At 38.0% G+C, this 17,162-nt stretch overlaps 1 protein-coding gene across 1 annotated transcript in view; it reads left to right on the top strand.

The window, feature by feature from the left end:
- Positions 1-17,162, top strand: part of Plxdc2 (plexin domain containing 2) — a 412,732-nt gene that overhangs the window by 170,345 nt on the left and 225,225 nt on the right. The window contains exon 2 of the mRNA XM_057786950.1: positions 7,617-7,828. Within this exon, the coding sequence (XP_057642933.1) occupies positions 7,617-7,828 (212 nt within the window). The remainder of the gene's footprint in view (positions 1-7,616; positions 7,829-17,162) is intronic.

Here is a 17,162-nt window from a genome sequence, read left to right as displayed (position 1 = left end):
GGACACAGGATAGTGTTTGGGAAAACCAGGGTTAGCAAGTGCTGCTTCTTTTCTCTACCAACACATTGTGAAGGCGTTTAAGATGTTCTCTACCAAGGGAGGCCATTTATAATTCCCCCCTGAGTTAGTTGCTTTTCAACCTGAATGACAAAAACACAGAGAAAGACATAATAAAGGGAGAAGCATTTATGTTGACTCACGGCTTTAAAGGGTGCATAGTCTATGGCTGTTTGGCTCCAATGTTTCTGCCCCTTCGGGGATTCAAAAGAAGAAGAGAGTACAGTAGAGCAAAGCTGTTCACCTCATGCTGCCTAGAATCAGAAAGAGGAGAAAGGAGGAAGAAAAAATTGAGAAAGGAAGGGAAGAATCAGGAAGGGAGGGAAGGAAAGTGAGAGTACAAGAGCAACGTGAGACGGGGGGAGATGGAGAGGGATACCACAATCATCCATTGGCAAGTTATGTCCTCCAGGGTACCCCCATAGTGACTTATTTCATCCATTTAGTTTATATCCCCTATTATTTCTACCACTTCTTAATACTCAATTCAACTATGACTCCATCGATAGTCTAATTCACTACTGAGGTCAGCATCTCCTGAAGTTGTCACCCCTTAACATCGCTGACATTTTTGACTTAGTCTTTAATACAATACTATCTGGAAACATTTTATAGACAAATTATGACAATAAAAATTCTTAAGATTCTTTTAAAATGGCTCCTGTAACTACTATTTGTCTAGTATATACCCAAATCTGGTATGTCCAACAAGAAGGCAGGTGTTGAGTATAAATAGTTTACCTAAGTTATTGAGGCACATTAATATACTCTTTCAGGGACTGAAAGTTTTCAGAGGACAGCCAAGTGCCAAGAATGTTCAAGATCTTTTCTGTAGAGAGCAAGTATTAGACTGACTGTACTAGCACCTTCCTATACAATGCCATTCTTAAGTAGAGGTATTTAAGAGTATTTAAGGACTCCCCTTTGAAGAGTGACTATATTACAGAATAAAATTCAGTCCATTTTATAGACTCAATGTCCTATATTTATGGCTAGAAACCAATTATGAGTGAGTACATCCCATGTTCATCTTTTTGGGTCTGGGTTACCTCACTCAGGATAGTGTTTTCTATTTCCATCCATTTGCATGCAAAATTCAAGAAGTCATTGTTTTTTACTGCTGAGTAGTACTTTAATATGTATATATTACAAATTTTCTTCATCCATTCTTCCATTGAAGGACATCTAGGTTGTTTCCAGGTTCTGGCTATTACAAATAATGCTGCTATGAACATAGTTGACTGGCTTTGTAAGAGCCTAGCCAGTTTGGATGCTCACCTTCCTAGACCTGGATGGAGGAGGGAGGGCCTTGGACTTTCCACAGGGCAGGGAACCCTGACTGCTCTTTGGACTGGAGAGGGAGGGGGAGAAGAGTGGGAGGAAGGGGAGAGGAGTGGGAGGAGGTGGAGGGAAATGGGAGGCTGGGAGGAGGCGGAAATTTTTTTTTTCAATAAAAAAAAGAAAAAAATTCAGTCCATTTATTAAGAGTCATTTTTGAGCTGAAATGTTTGGGAGACATACAAGATTTTCTGAAGATTTGGGGTTGGATTTAACTGTCATTAATGGAAGGTGTGTATGTTGGCAAAGAGGCCATTGAAAACTTCTCTATAGTGTGAACAGAATACATTATTACTGAGAGAATTGAACGAGGAATACCTGGAACAAGAGGCTTGTATTTTCCACTTGGGTAGATAGTAAGGATCCATCAGCACATCCAGAGGCAGAACGTCTCTCCTGAGGACTTCAAATAAAATATAGATTCCATTCAAAATTCTTAATCCAACTGAATAAAACATGCTGTGAACTTTATCTTCTGTAGCTACCTTGCTGAATAACGCAAAACCTCCAAATTAACTGCAGCAGTGAGTTCATTATTGACATAACCAAGGATATAATTATTTTAATACAATTTTCCTATTCAGTTCTGAAATAAATCGAGAATCAAAGTAACATGACAGTCTGCCTTAGCCAAGTATTTTTATTCTTTCTCAGGTGATTCCAGCCAGTAAATATTCTTCCTGGAAAAAAGTCTGTCTTTCTTCAGAGAATTCACAGTGATGGCTTGGTCCACTTGTAAAGTACAGAAATGAATCGCAGAGATATCCAAATCAGTCAGTAATGAGTGTGACACCTGATTTCAGTCCCCAGAACCTGCATAAGAAGCGTGCATGCAGTGGCTCACATCTGTAATCCCAGTATCATGAATTTGTGGCCAGGAGGATCTCTAGGGCTTGTTGGCCAATCAGTGTAGCCAAATGAATCATCCTTGAATATAAGTTGAAGAGCAATCGATAAATATACTTTCAGCCTCTGGCCTCTACTCGCATACCCCTACACAAGCACACACAACTTCCCACCATCCTGCATAAACACAAAGCATGTGTATACCTTCACACACATAAAATGCAGAATAGAGAACATGTTAATAGATGCAGTTGTGATGAATTCTAATTTCGTGCAATTCACATCCTTGCATACAATTACTTTCTGGTGGTTTAGTATATGTGTTTTATGAGTATTATTTATGTAAAGTAGTCAAGGAAGGGATTAAGATGCTTTCAATACACCACTGTCAGTTACTTGTAAGACACTGAAATAAATTCATTAGGATGTGACATAAAATAGATATATCCATTCCAGTACCACGTTTTTCACTTTTGCTTTATTTACTTCCTGGTATAAGACTGTTTCGTTGAATACTTGTCTTATTGGAAAAAAATGCACACAACAGATGCAACTTAAGGAAGAAAGAAAAGTGTATCTTCTTTTGTGTTTCCAGGGATGCAGTCCATCATGATGGGGGAAATTATGGTAACTGGAGCAGGAGATGGTTGGTCACATTGTGCCCACTGTGGAGAAACAGAGGGTGATGAATCATGGTGTTCAGCTTGCTTTCCCCTTTTTATTCAGTTTGAGATCTCAGCCCATAGGGTGGTCCTACCCACATTAATGAAGTCTTCCAGACTTATCAATTAAGTCTAGATAATCTGTTAGAAGCATGCTAAAAGATTTGTTTCCTAAGTGATCGCAAGTGCCATCAATTTGGCAATAAAGATGAACCATCCCAAGGGCATAGAAGGAACTATAGAGATTATATAGAACACTATGAGGATGCTTTGGGATTCTTTTGGTCTTTTCAGGTCAACTAGTCATTGTGAGGTGTCTTGATGTTGCCTTATTGGAAATATAATGAAATGCTATCACCAATAACACTATATCTACCACTTCAATCTATTCAACTATCTAAAGATATGCTAATATCAATTTGCTTATTGGATGTAACAGTTTAGAAAAATATGTTTATAAACATTTCTCCCCTTACATCCAAATGGAAGTTTTTAAACAGCATTAATGTTTCCATGAACTGAGTAACTACAGTAGCAAGGAATGTTGGGGAATTCTCTTTTAAGGTTTTCCGTGGGGATTTAAGTAGCATGTAGTAGTCACAGCACAGATAGTCTGCTGAGCACAGCGTTGAGAGGTCTGTCCCATTGTGCATGCTTTCAACAAAGCTGGGAAGGAAAACATTGTGTCTCATAGTTCTGTCTGCCTTGTCTCCAAATGACTTGTTTGTCAATTTAAAGAATAATTTAAGATATTTGTATGCATTTTGAAAGCCTATGAAATTCAGATAGTTAATTATAATATAGATAACCCAACTGTAACTTTTCCAATTTTCCTTCCTTCATTTCTATAAAGCATACATTTTGATTTATGTTATTTTCTCTAAAATACATTCCAAAACAGGATTAGCATCTAAGACCATGTCACACTTCCTTCTTGAGTCATCTACTAGCTGAATTATGGACCTAGAGTGATACATTCTATATGCATGGTTGAGTATGCCTGCTTATTTATAATATTGTCAGAGAAAATAGGATTCATATAAAATGGCAACCCAACAGGTTTTTGCAAGCCCAGACCCCTAACTCACAAATTTTCCCTTTAGGAAACTTCTCAGGCCTTCCTGAGGGTCTGTTTACTTCTTGTAAATACAATTAGAGGGAGCAAAGAATTGGCCAGTTTGTAAAAATGGATTCTGTTAGGAGCAAGCATTTACCAGCACAATGCTGTGTGGCTGTAGATCAATCACTGTGTTTGTATGATAGAACCTCTGCATGCTGAAGCAAAGGGTGACATATCACATTTAACCCAACCAATATACACAATGAATAACTATTTAAAAGTATGAATAGCAGATTATTTTTAATCAGAAAATATTACCAAATAATGACAAAAAAAAAAATGAAGCCAAGACTGTCAAGAGTCCTGACTTCGGAATTCATGTGGTCATATAAGAATGTTTTTCCAAAGAACCTGTCTGCTCTTTCTACTGCCCTCAAATCCTGCAAAGGAGTGAATTTGAGTACTAAACAAATGCTTAACATATTAATAACTTTTCAGATTCAATGAGAAATATGGACATTATCTCTCCTAGGTCTGAAACTCCTTCAAATTGATTTTTTGGAGTAAAATGATTGAAGGGAATGATGAGGGGGGTTTGAGAGGGGTTGAGAAATAAAATCAATAAAAGATCCTTTGGACTGATAGTCATTCTGCCTGCTTTGTTATGCCTGGATTCTGGGTCTCAGAACAAGACTAGTGGTCCTAAGACAGGTCATGGGAGAGTTGTGTTATGCCGATATACCAGAAGAGAAGTGGTAACCTTAATGTCAGAGAAGTGGACCCAACCTCTTTAACTAAGAAGCCGAGCTTAATGACAGGCAATGGTATTCCCAGACACTAGGGAAGCTGAGGCAGTAGGGTGGCAGAACCCCAGATCAGACTGTACATCTTGGCTAATCTTTGTCACTGAAAATAAAAATGAAAAGATTTGAAAAGAAAGAAGGAGAAGAAGGAAAGGGATGAAGGGAAGGAGAAGGGAGGGAAAGAGAAAGGAGGGAAGGGCCAGGACAGACTTGGCACAGCTTACCACTGACATAACTCACCAATACCCACCACCCCACCTGGGAGACAGATTGACATCTCTGAGGCGAACCTAAGTTTTATTCCAGAAGGTCTGTGGTTGTTAGGAAATTTTATTGCTTAGCTTTGTTGTAAGCCGCCTCGTATATCTTCAGTAATGAGGCTGGATATACAACTGAGGCAAACAAATTGCTTCTTATAATTTTGCCTAGTACTAAAGTTCTTAGAGCCAGATACATCCTTAAGAAAAGATGTTTGCCTTTCCAGATAAGCTATGTCCAATGTGACTTAAAATACAGGGTAACAAAAACCTAGAGAATTTTATAAATTACCGTGAACCCATAACCAGCAAACAAATAAGAAAACATATCAGCCCTGGTATCTTACTTATTTCTGCCTGGGCCTATAACTCCTATGCCAAAGAGAATATCTGTAGTGTGTTCCTTCACTCCCTCAGTCAGTGAACACTGAAGTATTGTCAAATGTTAGGCAGAGACAGAGTGCTACAAATGGTTATTTTCCTCAGTGTAATTGACAGCCCTAATTAGTTGTTCTTCTTGAACACTCAGTGCATGCAGAGTCACTGGGGGATGCTGTGAAGCCACTTACAAAGCATAAGGCTCCCTTTTGGTGTTCAGTTCACTGATAAGAGCACAGTCCTTCCTCTTTCTGGCTCCAAGATTTCTTCTGGTAGAAATTTGGTGAATTTTGGTACCCATCGTTCTTCATAGGGCTCACTGGACATGCTATTATTGCATGGAGTCTTAAGACTCCATCCATCAACACATCAGACTTTATTTATTTAGTTAGTTTTTCTTTTTTTGTAAGTTTTCTCTTTTTTAAAGATTTCTTATTTATTATGTATTCTGTATTTTTTATTTATTATGTATATATTCTGCCTATATTCTTCCTGCGTGCCAGAAGAAGGCACCAAGTCTCATTACAGGTGGTTGTGAGCCACTGTGTGGTTGCTGGGAATTGAACTCAGGACCTCTGAAAGAACAGTCAGTGCTTTTAACCTCTGAGGCATCTCTCCAGCCCCCAACACATCAGACTTTAAAATATCTTTTTGGTCTTAGTGAAACTAAACTGCTATCTTGTTTGGAAGGATTACCACAAACTTTCTGAGTTGAAACCAAGGTATGCCTAGCCATTGTGATTGCTGAAAAATGGTGGTGATGGTGGCCCATAGGTTCTGAAGTTATGAGTTGCCGATTCTGCATTAAGCTCAATAACAGCCTTCCACAAAACGTTCTTGTATTGAGAGGAACATCACATCCATGATTAGATCAGTGTTCTCTTGGCCCTTTGTGAACCCATATCAGACCAGTTATAAAGGGTGCCGATTCCTATCTTTTCGTAATGCTTGGGCAGAAGGCTGTTCCTATTGCCTGGAAACTGAATTTTCAACCCTTGCTTTATTCTATCCCCTACTGACCTACTGAAATGAAAGACTAGGAGTCATGATTAAATCTAATTTTCCCTCATGTCGTAACAGGAGGAGCTGGGTCAGCAAGGCCAGTCCTTGCAGATGGCTTTAAAATACCTTTGTGATTTGATCTCCTTGCTGTCCCATCCATTTCTGTAAGTGCCTGTCGATGTCCTCCTTTACCACCCTGACAAGTTCCCAAGGTGAGGACAGTGCAAATGAACAAGCATGTTTGTGATGCTTCTGAGAGGGTTGCTTATCAAATGAGGCAAGCAATGAACCAAGTCTGGCTTCTAAACTACAAGATAGGTTAGCACATTTACAGGAAGAAAACTCCACTATGTTTAACCCATTGAAGCACATCATTGCGCCTTTGCAGCCTGGTATAGCTTATGGAAAATCAGCTCACACATTCATCACACCATTTCTTTTCAAATAAGCTAAAGCTATCTGTCTTTCATTCTTTAGGATTCTAATGTGCTTTCTTAGAACTCTCTTTCTCTCTCTCCCTCTCTCTCTCTCTCTCTCTGTGTGTGTGTGTGTGTGTGTGTATGTATTTATGTGTGTACATGCAGAGCGAAGATATATGCATTTGTGTAGAGGTGTATGTTTTGAGAGCCCCTTAGAGATCACCACAGGAGTCTTTGGTTCATTTTATAGTATACCTTGAAGTTGCACAGTATCCAACATATCAATTATGCTTACGTCACTTGGAATCAAGTAAATGGGAAAATAAAATAATAGCAACAATAAAAAATAACAAAAAAAGGAAGATTAGCTTGTTTGAGTCCTGGTTCAGAGATTCCCCATGCAAGTTTCCCCCATGCCTTTGAATATAGCATCATGTTGATGGGGGCATGTGTGCTAAGAGGCTGTTCGTCCCATAATAGTCAAGAAGCAGAAAGTAAGAAGGGATAAGATAAAGTGCAACCTTCAAAGACACACCCCAAGTCACCTCCTTCCTCTAGTAAGACTGCTCTAGTGCTGACTGTCTGTGGACCAAGCATCCTATATATGAATCTGGGGACACATTTCATGTTTAAACTGTAACACTCAGATTTACACACTGGGTCTAATATGGCAAGTACTTTGGTTTCATTATGATAAGTTCTGATTCTAATGACCAACAGAAGTATATTTTCTACTCTAATAGTATTATGTATATGAGTCACACCTAGAGGTAACATGCCTGTTTCTCTTTCAGATTGGAAGTATGATGTTTCAAAGGCCTTTCCTCAAAGAGACGATGGGGTGGATGTGGACTCACAAGCATACAGCCACAGATGGAAAAGAAACTCAGACCCTTTTAAGGCAGTAGACACAAACAGAGCCAGCGTGGGCCAAGACTCGCCAGAGCCCAGAGGCTTCACTGACCTGCTACTGGATGATGGCCAGGACAACAACACCCAGATCGAGGTAAGTAAATGCTCTGGATAATCAATTTTAATTAATTGTTCATTATTTCCTTGTAAGACGCCTAAACTCAGCCAAGCAGTGGTGGTTCCTGCCTTTAAGCCCAGCATTTGGGAGGCAGAGGCAGGCAGATCTCCGGGAGGTCAAGGCCATCCTGATCTACAGGAACTAGTTCCGGGAGAGGCTCCAATGCAACACAGAGAAACCCTGTCTCAAAACAAACAAAGACACAAAAAGGATACCTAAACTCTACTGTACATATCCTGTCTCATCTTCTTACTGTATACCTTTTTCCTAAAAAGATTTTAGAGAAATTTTAAAGAAAAGTTTAATTGGCTGATAAATATACTAGCTAAGTCATCAGTCTATTTGCTCATGAGAAAGACAAACATGGGCTGGGAGCAGTTGTGACAGCAATGGAAGAACATAGCACTGTCTCTAAGGGAATCCACTGTCCTGAGGGTCAAACCACCACGACCAGATCATGTCTATGCTAAGTGACATCTATGAAAAGAACATTTCAGTGGGGCTTGCAGTAGGGTATGCTGAATTCTTCTGGGATAACAGATCAGAATGCTAACAAAGCGGCTTTGCCAGGAATGGCTCTTTAGACAAGGTTTTGGTAAATTAAGAAGTCACTTGATTTATAAGCTGTCAGTGAGAAGTGAGACAAGTATTTCTGCTAGCAGGAACCTCGTCTACAGGGAATGAGTGTTGGAACTGCACAGCAAAGTAGATTCTTGAGGGGTTAACTCTTCAGCTTTGCATGTAACTAGAGAGTTTCATGAGTTATAGGACTTTCACTGCCAATAAAAGTACATTTTTGAAAAACTGAGATGAGTATTCAGTGAGTGGAGGCTGATGGCTGAGAGACCATTGGACTAATTACAAAGAGCATCTTAAATGAATAGTTGAAAAATTTGCATTTCTATGGTTGGTCCTTTATTGAAGGCAGGGGCAAAAAAAGTAGAGAAACTCTCAGCTCTATTTCTGTTTCTCACCATGCATGCTAGTTTGGCTGGGAACTGGTTGTTCTAGGGGTTGGTATGAGAACTGGCTGGAATATGTGGTCCAGTCATTGTCTGCTTACATATCCTTTTTCAATTTCATATTTTAGGTGTTATTTTCTTCAGGATGTTAGGGTTATAATTTCTGAACTGAGCAGTGTCCTTTGCTATCCCTAGTATACTCATTACTTAGGAGATAACTCGGTTTCATGAAGCAGATGCTACACAATTTAGCAAGTAGACTGAGGAATCATTATGTTGCTGCAAAGTCAGAGAAATTCTTTAAAATACAGATTGTCACAGGTATATATGTGGGAAGCACAAACATGGCCAAATGGCTTCTCTGTGGCCATAGCAGGTATGTTTTCCCCTGGCCATCCTCACAGACCTTCTAACGCCAGGCAGTAGCATATCCACACAGCAATAAATAAAGCTAAGAAGACCTGGGAATCGGATAGGTGCAGTTTCAGGACTAAAAGTGACTGAGAAATCAATTGTGGGGTAGGCCGGTGTCTGAAACTTCAACAGATAGAGAGATCACTTTGGTATCGGGTTCAATGCCGATTCTAATTTCTCTGTTGTAGGCTGGACCTAATCATCTGCATTTCAAAAAAGTTCATAAGTGGTTCAGCTAAGGTCAGGACACAGGCCTTCAAGTTACAAAGTAAAGCTAGCTGTTAGTGTTAAAGATATAACTGCTCTGGACACTGCTTACCAACAAGGAGTTCTTGGGATAATGGTAAAATGGCAGAGGCAGCCAGCAGCAGTTATATCCCCCACGTGAGCTCAGACTCCATGACTCATGACTGAGCAAAGCATAGTGCATAGTGGTCAGGAAGTACGTGATATGTTCATGTAGGAGTGGAAATCAACAGGTCTTCTGCCATAGCACATCCCCAGGTGTGAAGTCATCTTATCACAAACTGTCTCTGTCATTATGTAAATATTACTATCTTAGTTAAGGTTTCTGCTCCAATGATAAAGCACCATGACACAGAATAAATTGAGGGAGAAATGCTTAATTTTACCCTGCACTTCCGGATAAAAATCTATCACTGAGGGAAGTCAGTGCAGAGAGGCATGGAGGGAAGGAACCTGCAAGTAGGAACAACAGCCTCCTGACCAGGCTTATTTCCTAGGGCCTGCTCAACCTGTTCTCCTGTACACCCTAGGGCCAATTAATCACTTGCTCAAGGTTGACACTGTTGGGCCCTCCCATATCAATCATTAATCAAGAAAATTCCCTATAGACTTGTGTACAGGTAAATCTTGTGGTAGCATTTTCTCAGTAGAGGGTTCGTATTCCCAAATGATTGTAGCTTCTGTCAAATTAACCAAAGATTAACGAGCACTGTTACTTATTAGTAATTTATGCACATGGTTATTGTTTGGACTGTTATATATTTTACTTTCTACAACTAGATATAAAAGGAGTTACTTGCAAAAGCTTAAGCTGAAAATTGAGATGATTTCTTTGATGATGATTTTTATGGGAAAAAGGGCTATTTTTGTCATTTTAAAATTTTTATCTTTTTTTTAAATTGGCATACAAAGTAATAAATTTTGTTTCAGTATTTGCACACATAATGTTTAAAAAGTCTGTAAACAAAGACTGCTTGTTCATTTCCCAGTCCCTCAGACCCAAATAATCACACAGAAACTATATTTATTATAACTCTATTTGATTGATGACTCAGGCATTTTTTTTGAATAAAGTATTTTGTTAATTCTTAGGAAATTTTTAAAAATATCTTATTTATTTATTTATTCATTCATTTATAATGTACATAGTGTTCTACCTGCACATATGCCTGCAGGACAGAAGGGTACAGAAGATAGCATTATAGATTGTTGTGAGCCACCATGTGGTTGCTGGGAACTAAACCCAGGACCTCTGGAAGACTATCCAGTACTCTCAACCCTTGAGCCATCTCTCCAGTCTCAACTCAGGCATATATCTAGCTAGCATTTACATTTTGAATTAACCCATTCCTATGAATCACCACAAGGCTGTGACCTACAGGTATGGATCTGACTAGCATCTTGCTCCTTCGGCAACTATATGGCATCTTCCTTAATCTGCCTACTTTCTCTCTATATCTCTTTCAGCCTGCCTATATTCTGCCGCTATAGGCCAGAGCAGCTTCTTTATTAATGGTAATAAAACATATTCATAGCATACAGAGGAGAATCCCACATCAAAACTCTTCTCTCCCTGCTCCTGTCATTCTAGCTCATACCTTTCTGTCCTCTAACTTTCGTGTTACGTTGTTCTATTTCCTTTCTTCACCTTCCTTCAAACCTCTGTTTTGTTTCTCATGTTTTTCTTTGTGGGTCAATAACATACACCTGCAATAATAGTGACACCTATACACATTCTTTTTTCTCTCTCATGTTTTTCTTTATGGGTTCATAACCTATACCTGCAGTATAGACACCTATAAACATTCGTTTATCTTTATGAGTCTGCATTATCTCATGTAATAATTTCTAGATCAATCCAGTTTTTGAAAATGTCCTACTTTAATCTTTAATTCAATTGTGTACCATTTTGATGTAGTAAGAATCTGCATGACATTTGCAATATGAAGCACATATCAACTTACACTAAGCTAATAAAAAATCCTACTCTTCCTCTTCCTTTTAAGTCTAAATACACTTTCTTTATTTTAGTAGCCTGATTATAAGAATAATGAATGCAAATATGAGGTAATTTTTAGACATGTAATACTACTCTACAGCAACATTATGAAAAGAGCTGGGTCTGAGGGCACACATCTCTGCAAGCCCAGCAGCTGGGAGGCTGTCAGGGGGGTTGTGAGTTCAATCGCCAGCCTACAATGCATAGTTTCTCTGAAGAAATGATAAAATAGAGCATCAGAATGTATAGGATTTTAACTACTTCAGTCTTCCAGTCATTTTAATGCTTATAGAAAACAAACAGGACAATATTTCTATTCAATAGTAGATATGTGGTTATCTATATTTTTATAAAGAAAAGAATCAGTTGATATCAAATGTTTCTGCTCTAGCTTTTTTGAGTGGAAAAGGTTGGTGAAGATTATGTTTACTGTAGCATTTCAAAGGGACTGATTCATGTAGACATTTTAACACATAGGGCCAAAATCAAAAACCTGAGATTAGGATCTACTGGTTAATAGTGATCTGATAGTAACCTGTACTTGATGGAGGAGTTACTCTCATTTAATAAAGAAACTGCCTTGACCCATTTGATAGGCCAGCCCTTGGTGGGTGGAGTAAACAGAACAGAATGCTGGGAGAAAGAAGTCGAGTCAGTCAGTCGCCATGATTTTCCCACTCCAGACAGACGCAGGTTAAGATCTTACTGGTAGCCAGCTTGTGGTGCTACATAGAATATTAGAAATGGGTTAGATCAATATATAAGAGCTAGCCAATAAGAGGCTGGAACTAATGGGCCAGACAGTGTTTAAAAGAATACAGTTTCCGTGTAATTATTTCAGGGCATAAGCTAGCTGGCGGCAGGAACGCGGCCCACCACTCCTCACTATATGTACTAGAAGTTCCCAATTGGTATCATCACTTAGGATGGTAAAAGAACTTGGTAGAATCTTCATGAGTGGTCAAAGATTGGCATGGGAGCACTCAGTGTGATATTCTTATGTCCAATCTCAGAATGCTATCGGAGAAACTGAGATTAAATATATTTTTCTCTGTTCTTGTAGAATGTAAGAATCTCCTCTACACTGAAATCTAATTCTAGTTTTAAAAATAAATGATAGGAATAGCATTCATAATAACTTTACAACTTATATGTATTGCTCCAAAGACTACGTCTACTGTATTACAACAAGCAAACTCAATTATTATCAATGAAGCACCATGTGGATAATTCAGTTATACTCCATTCAACACTTTGAAGGACATTTATGGATATTTTTTCCATTTTTGTTGCAATAAGGAGCTGACATGCCAAGCTAAAAATAATCCATAATTGAGCAAGATATATGATATCCTATTTTAATCCTCATTATAGGTTTAGAGGATGAGCAATAATTGAAGATATCATCTCTGACTGATTTACTATTTTCAGTATATTTATTCTTTGCAAAGTAAAAGCTGTCATCAATATTCTAAAAAGAAAATGAATAGAATCCAATCAGAAGTTTACATATTTCTTCCCATCACCAAAGCAGCAGAAACTGAATCAAATCTTATTGTCCCTTAATGTATAATCTCTGGAAATATGCAGTAGAAGAAATGAGACTAATTTCCACCCCACAATAGACAAGCAAAATTCAGCCTGGAACAAGTAACTAACTCAGGAAAGAATGACAATTCTAAAGGTTAACCTTCAATGTCAAGACAGGCATAGCAGATTGGACAAAGTTTTCACTGCAGCAGATTCATTTAATTATATGACTAAAGATCTAGTTTTGAAACTCAGATGGCCATTGATAGCCTTTATTGGCACTGAGTGATTTTTTTAAGAACTCATTGAAAAATAAAAGATACGATACCAATGTCTGGTAATGAGTGGGATGCTATAACATTAACCTGGTGTCTACCAAACACTGTAAATGAGTTGGAAGCTCAGTTATAGTGGTTCCCACCTTCTTAATGCTGTGACCCTTTACTACAGTTCCTCATGTTATAGTGACTCCCAACTATAAAATTATTTTCATTGCTGTAATTTGTTTCTATTATGAAACAAAATAGAAACATCTGTGTTTTCTGATGGTCTTCGGTAACCGCTGTGAAAGGGTTGTTTGCCACCAAAGAGGTTGTGACACACAGGCTAAGAACTGCTGTTTATTGAGTCTGCCCACATATGGGTCATTAAAACCATAGGAGGAGGGAGCAGGGGAGATAGCTTAGCTGTTAGGAGCACTTGCTGCTCTGCCACAGGACTGAGATTTGGTTCCCAGAATCCACATGACAGCAAACAAACCATCTGTAACTCCATTTCTAGGAGACCTAGTGCCTTCTTCTGGGCTCCATGTAAACTGCACACATGGTACACATATACATACACAGGCAAACATTAATATACATAAACAATTTACACACACACATACACACTCACTCACATACGTAGTGGCTCTAAGAGTGATGCCACGTAGTTTTAATCCAAGCATTCAGGAGACTTAGTCAGGCAGATCTCTTGTATTCCAGGTCAACTAGAGCTACATGGTGATAGTGTCTTAAAAGTAAATAAATAAATAAATAAATACATAACATAGGAAGACATACATTTATTATACATGTGTAATTTATAAATCTCTAATTATAAATTTATATTAGTTAATTTTTTATTTTTACCTGTTAAGAAATTATATAGAATATATTTTTTCTAAGTATTCAGTGGGCTCTTCATCATCTGTCCTTTCCAAAGTACAAATGACTGGCTGCAGTCTGGTTTCTACAAAGGCAATAGGAATATATCTAGCAATAGTCATTGTTTTGAATATTTCATGCAATAACTTGTTCATGTGTCACTTTTGTGCTAGGTAAGAAAGGGATCACATATCCCAAAGTCCAAGATGGGTCCGTAACATTCAGAATGAAAATGTTCTCCTAGTTCTCTTTTTGTATTTCCCTTAAACTTTGCTGCCCATGCCCTAAGAATGCATGGGGTCTGAACCTATCCGAACACTAGAATAATTAAACCTCCCTGCCTTTGGGGACCTTGGATTATTTTTATTCCATATGGTACTTCACGCCTGAGCTGCTAAATTGAAGAAATAATTTGGAATCCATTGTCCTGAACTGAATGAATGGAGGATTAAACATGGCTGAAGGAATTTCTTTTTTGAGAAGTTCTTCCTAACCCTCTGCAATCTGTATTCATGGAATCACAAACTTAAGGAGCCAAGTGTCAGGAACTACCAATATTCATCTTTTAGATGATTTTTCTCCATTTTGCATACTACCTATCATCCTTCTTTATTATTTTGGATTCACAATAAAGATTTTTATGCAGTCAAAAGAACTTGAAAACCTTACAATGTAAGTTATTTTTTAAATTTAAGTTTAAAAATTTCACTTAGTTATATCTTTTCAGAAAACTTTCAGATACTTTGAAATTTAAGATGATTATATCTTATACAGTGATTTCCCACCTAAAAATAATGGATCTCACTTTTGGATTTTAATGAGTTACAATATAGAAAATTTTATAAATTTCAGAGATTAATATAATGACTATGTTTTCAATATTTTTATTGAATAAATTTAAGTTATAATCTCTTTATTCTTAGACTAAAGTGTTTCATATAGCATTTATTATTTAAGGTTAAATATTTGCTGTTGTTATTTAAAAATAGCGTAAATATAGATGATTTAAAGCTTCATCTGGTGAAAATATTTATAAAGAACATTTGCAAGCCTTCCTGAGAAATGAAAACAGTTCATTTGTCTCTTGAAAATAATGATGCTGGTTAAAAGACAGACCCAGAATTATTTCTGTCCTTCTTAAATGTCATTTTAATAAAGAAAGATTTGTCATCATTCTGTGTCTGACAACTAATCAGATGCCCTTTTGTTATTTTTAAACTGAATTCATTTATTTTTTTATCAATATAGCAGCAGATCACATATGAATCAGAAAACTACAAGTAAACATTTAGAAGCAACTTATGGAATAAATTTTAAACATATAGCAGGTCAAAATAAGTGCAAAATAAGTGACAAGGATTAGATAGAAACCTCCTCCAAGTAAGAAATCCTTTTCAACAGATCCTTGCACAGTCACTGGCTCTTAAAAGCTCTTTGAAATGTCCTATTTTCCATCACAAGCCTAAGGCAAAAGAATTCTGCATTGAAAAGCTGCCCTTCTGGCCCTGACAGTTGCCTTCAAAGAAATTTGTTTCAGAAAGCTTCACAGAGCACTAATTGTTTACTAAGGACTCTCTGAGAATTTAACTAGAGATTAAAATTAGTTGGCTACAATGGACAAAACATTTTGCCTCATTTAGTGTTGTTGGAATTACAGGAGCCAGTTTACCATGTACTGGGTAGGTGCTGTTCCTCTTTATTGCTCAGCAGTTATCATTTTACAAGTTCTTAGTGCTTAGAGATGGCATGGTGTGTACCTTACATGTGCAAGGCTTTATGTACAATCTATTTCAGAGTGGGGGGGGCAGGAGACAGGAAAGCGGCATGCAAAAAAATTAGAAAAAATTAATATATATTTTTTATTTGCTTTACAAAAAATATATAGTACATTTTGTACACAAAATTATCTTTATAAAAACCCTGAGAATACATCATCTTCTGTCTTTAGCAATCAGCCTTGGCTTTGTCTCTGCTTTACTCCTTTTGTCTGTAAGTGACTGCTTTTACTCCCATTTTGCTTTCTAATTGTTTGACTCTTGGGAAGCCACAGACTGAAATAGTCCAATGCTCAAGGAAAGAGGAAGTGTGCGCAATAATGGAAGACTGGGAGAAAGCAGAGGAGCACTTCACTGAATCTCCATGTCAGTGTTGACTGGAAACTAGGCGCCACCACAACCTGACCTGGGTGCTAACTGAGCTTCCCTGGTTACCAGCTAGAATCCTCATGCTTGTAGATGGGCAGGAGGATGTTTGAAGATCTGAGTAGAAGGGAAAGTGCAAATCTCCTGAAAAGCCTGGGCCCTGCTAGGACTCTGTAGCTACTTAATTAGAGACTCATCCATGCCTCCCAGATTTCCCAAAGAGAGTGAAGGATTTCTTAATCTCCTTTTAGGGAGCCAAGAAATACCTGTCTACTAAATCCTTGCAGAGAGATCAATCTGGAATTTCTTTTTCCATTTTTTTTTAATGGAGTATGTACTTACATAATGCTGAGATAGAAAAATAGCACCTTCTTTTTTTATAATTAAGTGAAGATATTTATTGCAGGTATGATAGGGAGAACAACCAGATGCCTCTGAAAGACCAAGGCAGAAAAAGAAGTCGACCCAACCTGGCCAGTAGACTGGGCATGGCCAGGGCTATCTGAGAAAAAGGCAGAAGAAGCAGGAAATAGAGAATAGGGAAGGATAGTGAAAATAGCAGGAGGCAGAGTCAGCCAGATTCTATTTTTATATAATACATTTTTTGAGAATTTCATACAATACATTTTAATTACATTCTTTCCCCACTCCCAGCCCCTCTGTATTCACCAACCTCATAGTCTTTCATTCTTTTATCTTTTTTAAAATAATTGTGTTTGGGTTCTGAGTCCTAGTCAAACGATGAGCCATCTCTCTAGTTTTCTTTAAGAATGTGACCTCTGGTGGTTGGACCACTCTCCAGGGCAGGGCCATCACAGGTTTAGGAGACACATAGGAAGTGTGGGAGGAGGAGGAAGTGGAAAGGAAGCTAGA

This window comes from Chionomys nivalis, chromosome 13, assembly GCF_950005125.1.
Source record: "Chionomys nivalis chromosome 13, mChiNiv1.1, whole genome shotgun sequence".
NCBI lineage: Eukaryota > Metazoa > Chordata > Mammalia > Rodentia > Cricetidae > Chionomys > Chionomys nivalis.
The sequence above is the reverse complement of the archived record's forward strand: the minus strand, read 5'-3'. Positions and strand labels throughout refer to the sequence as shown.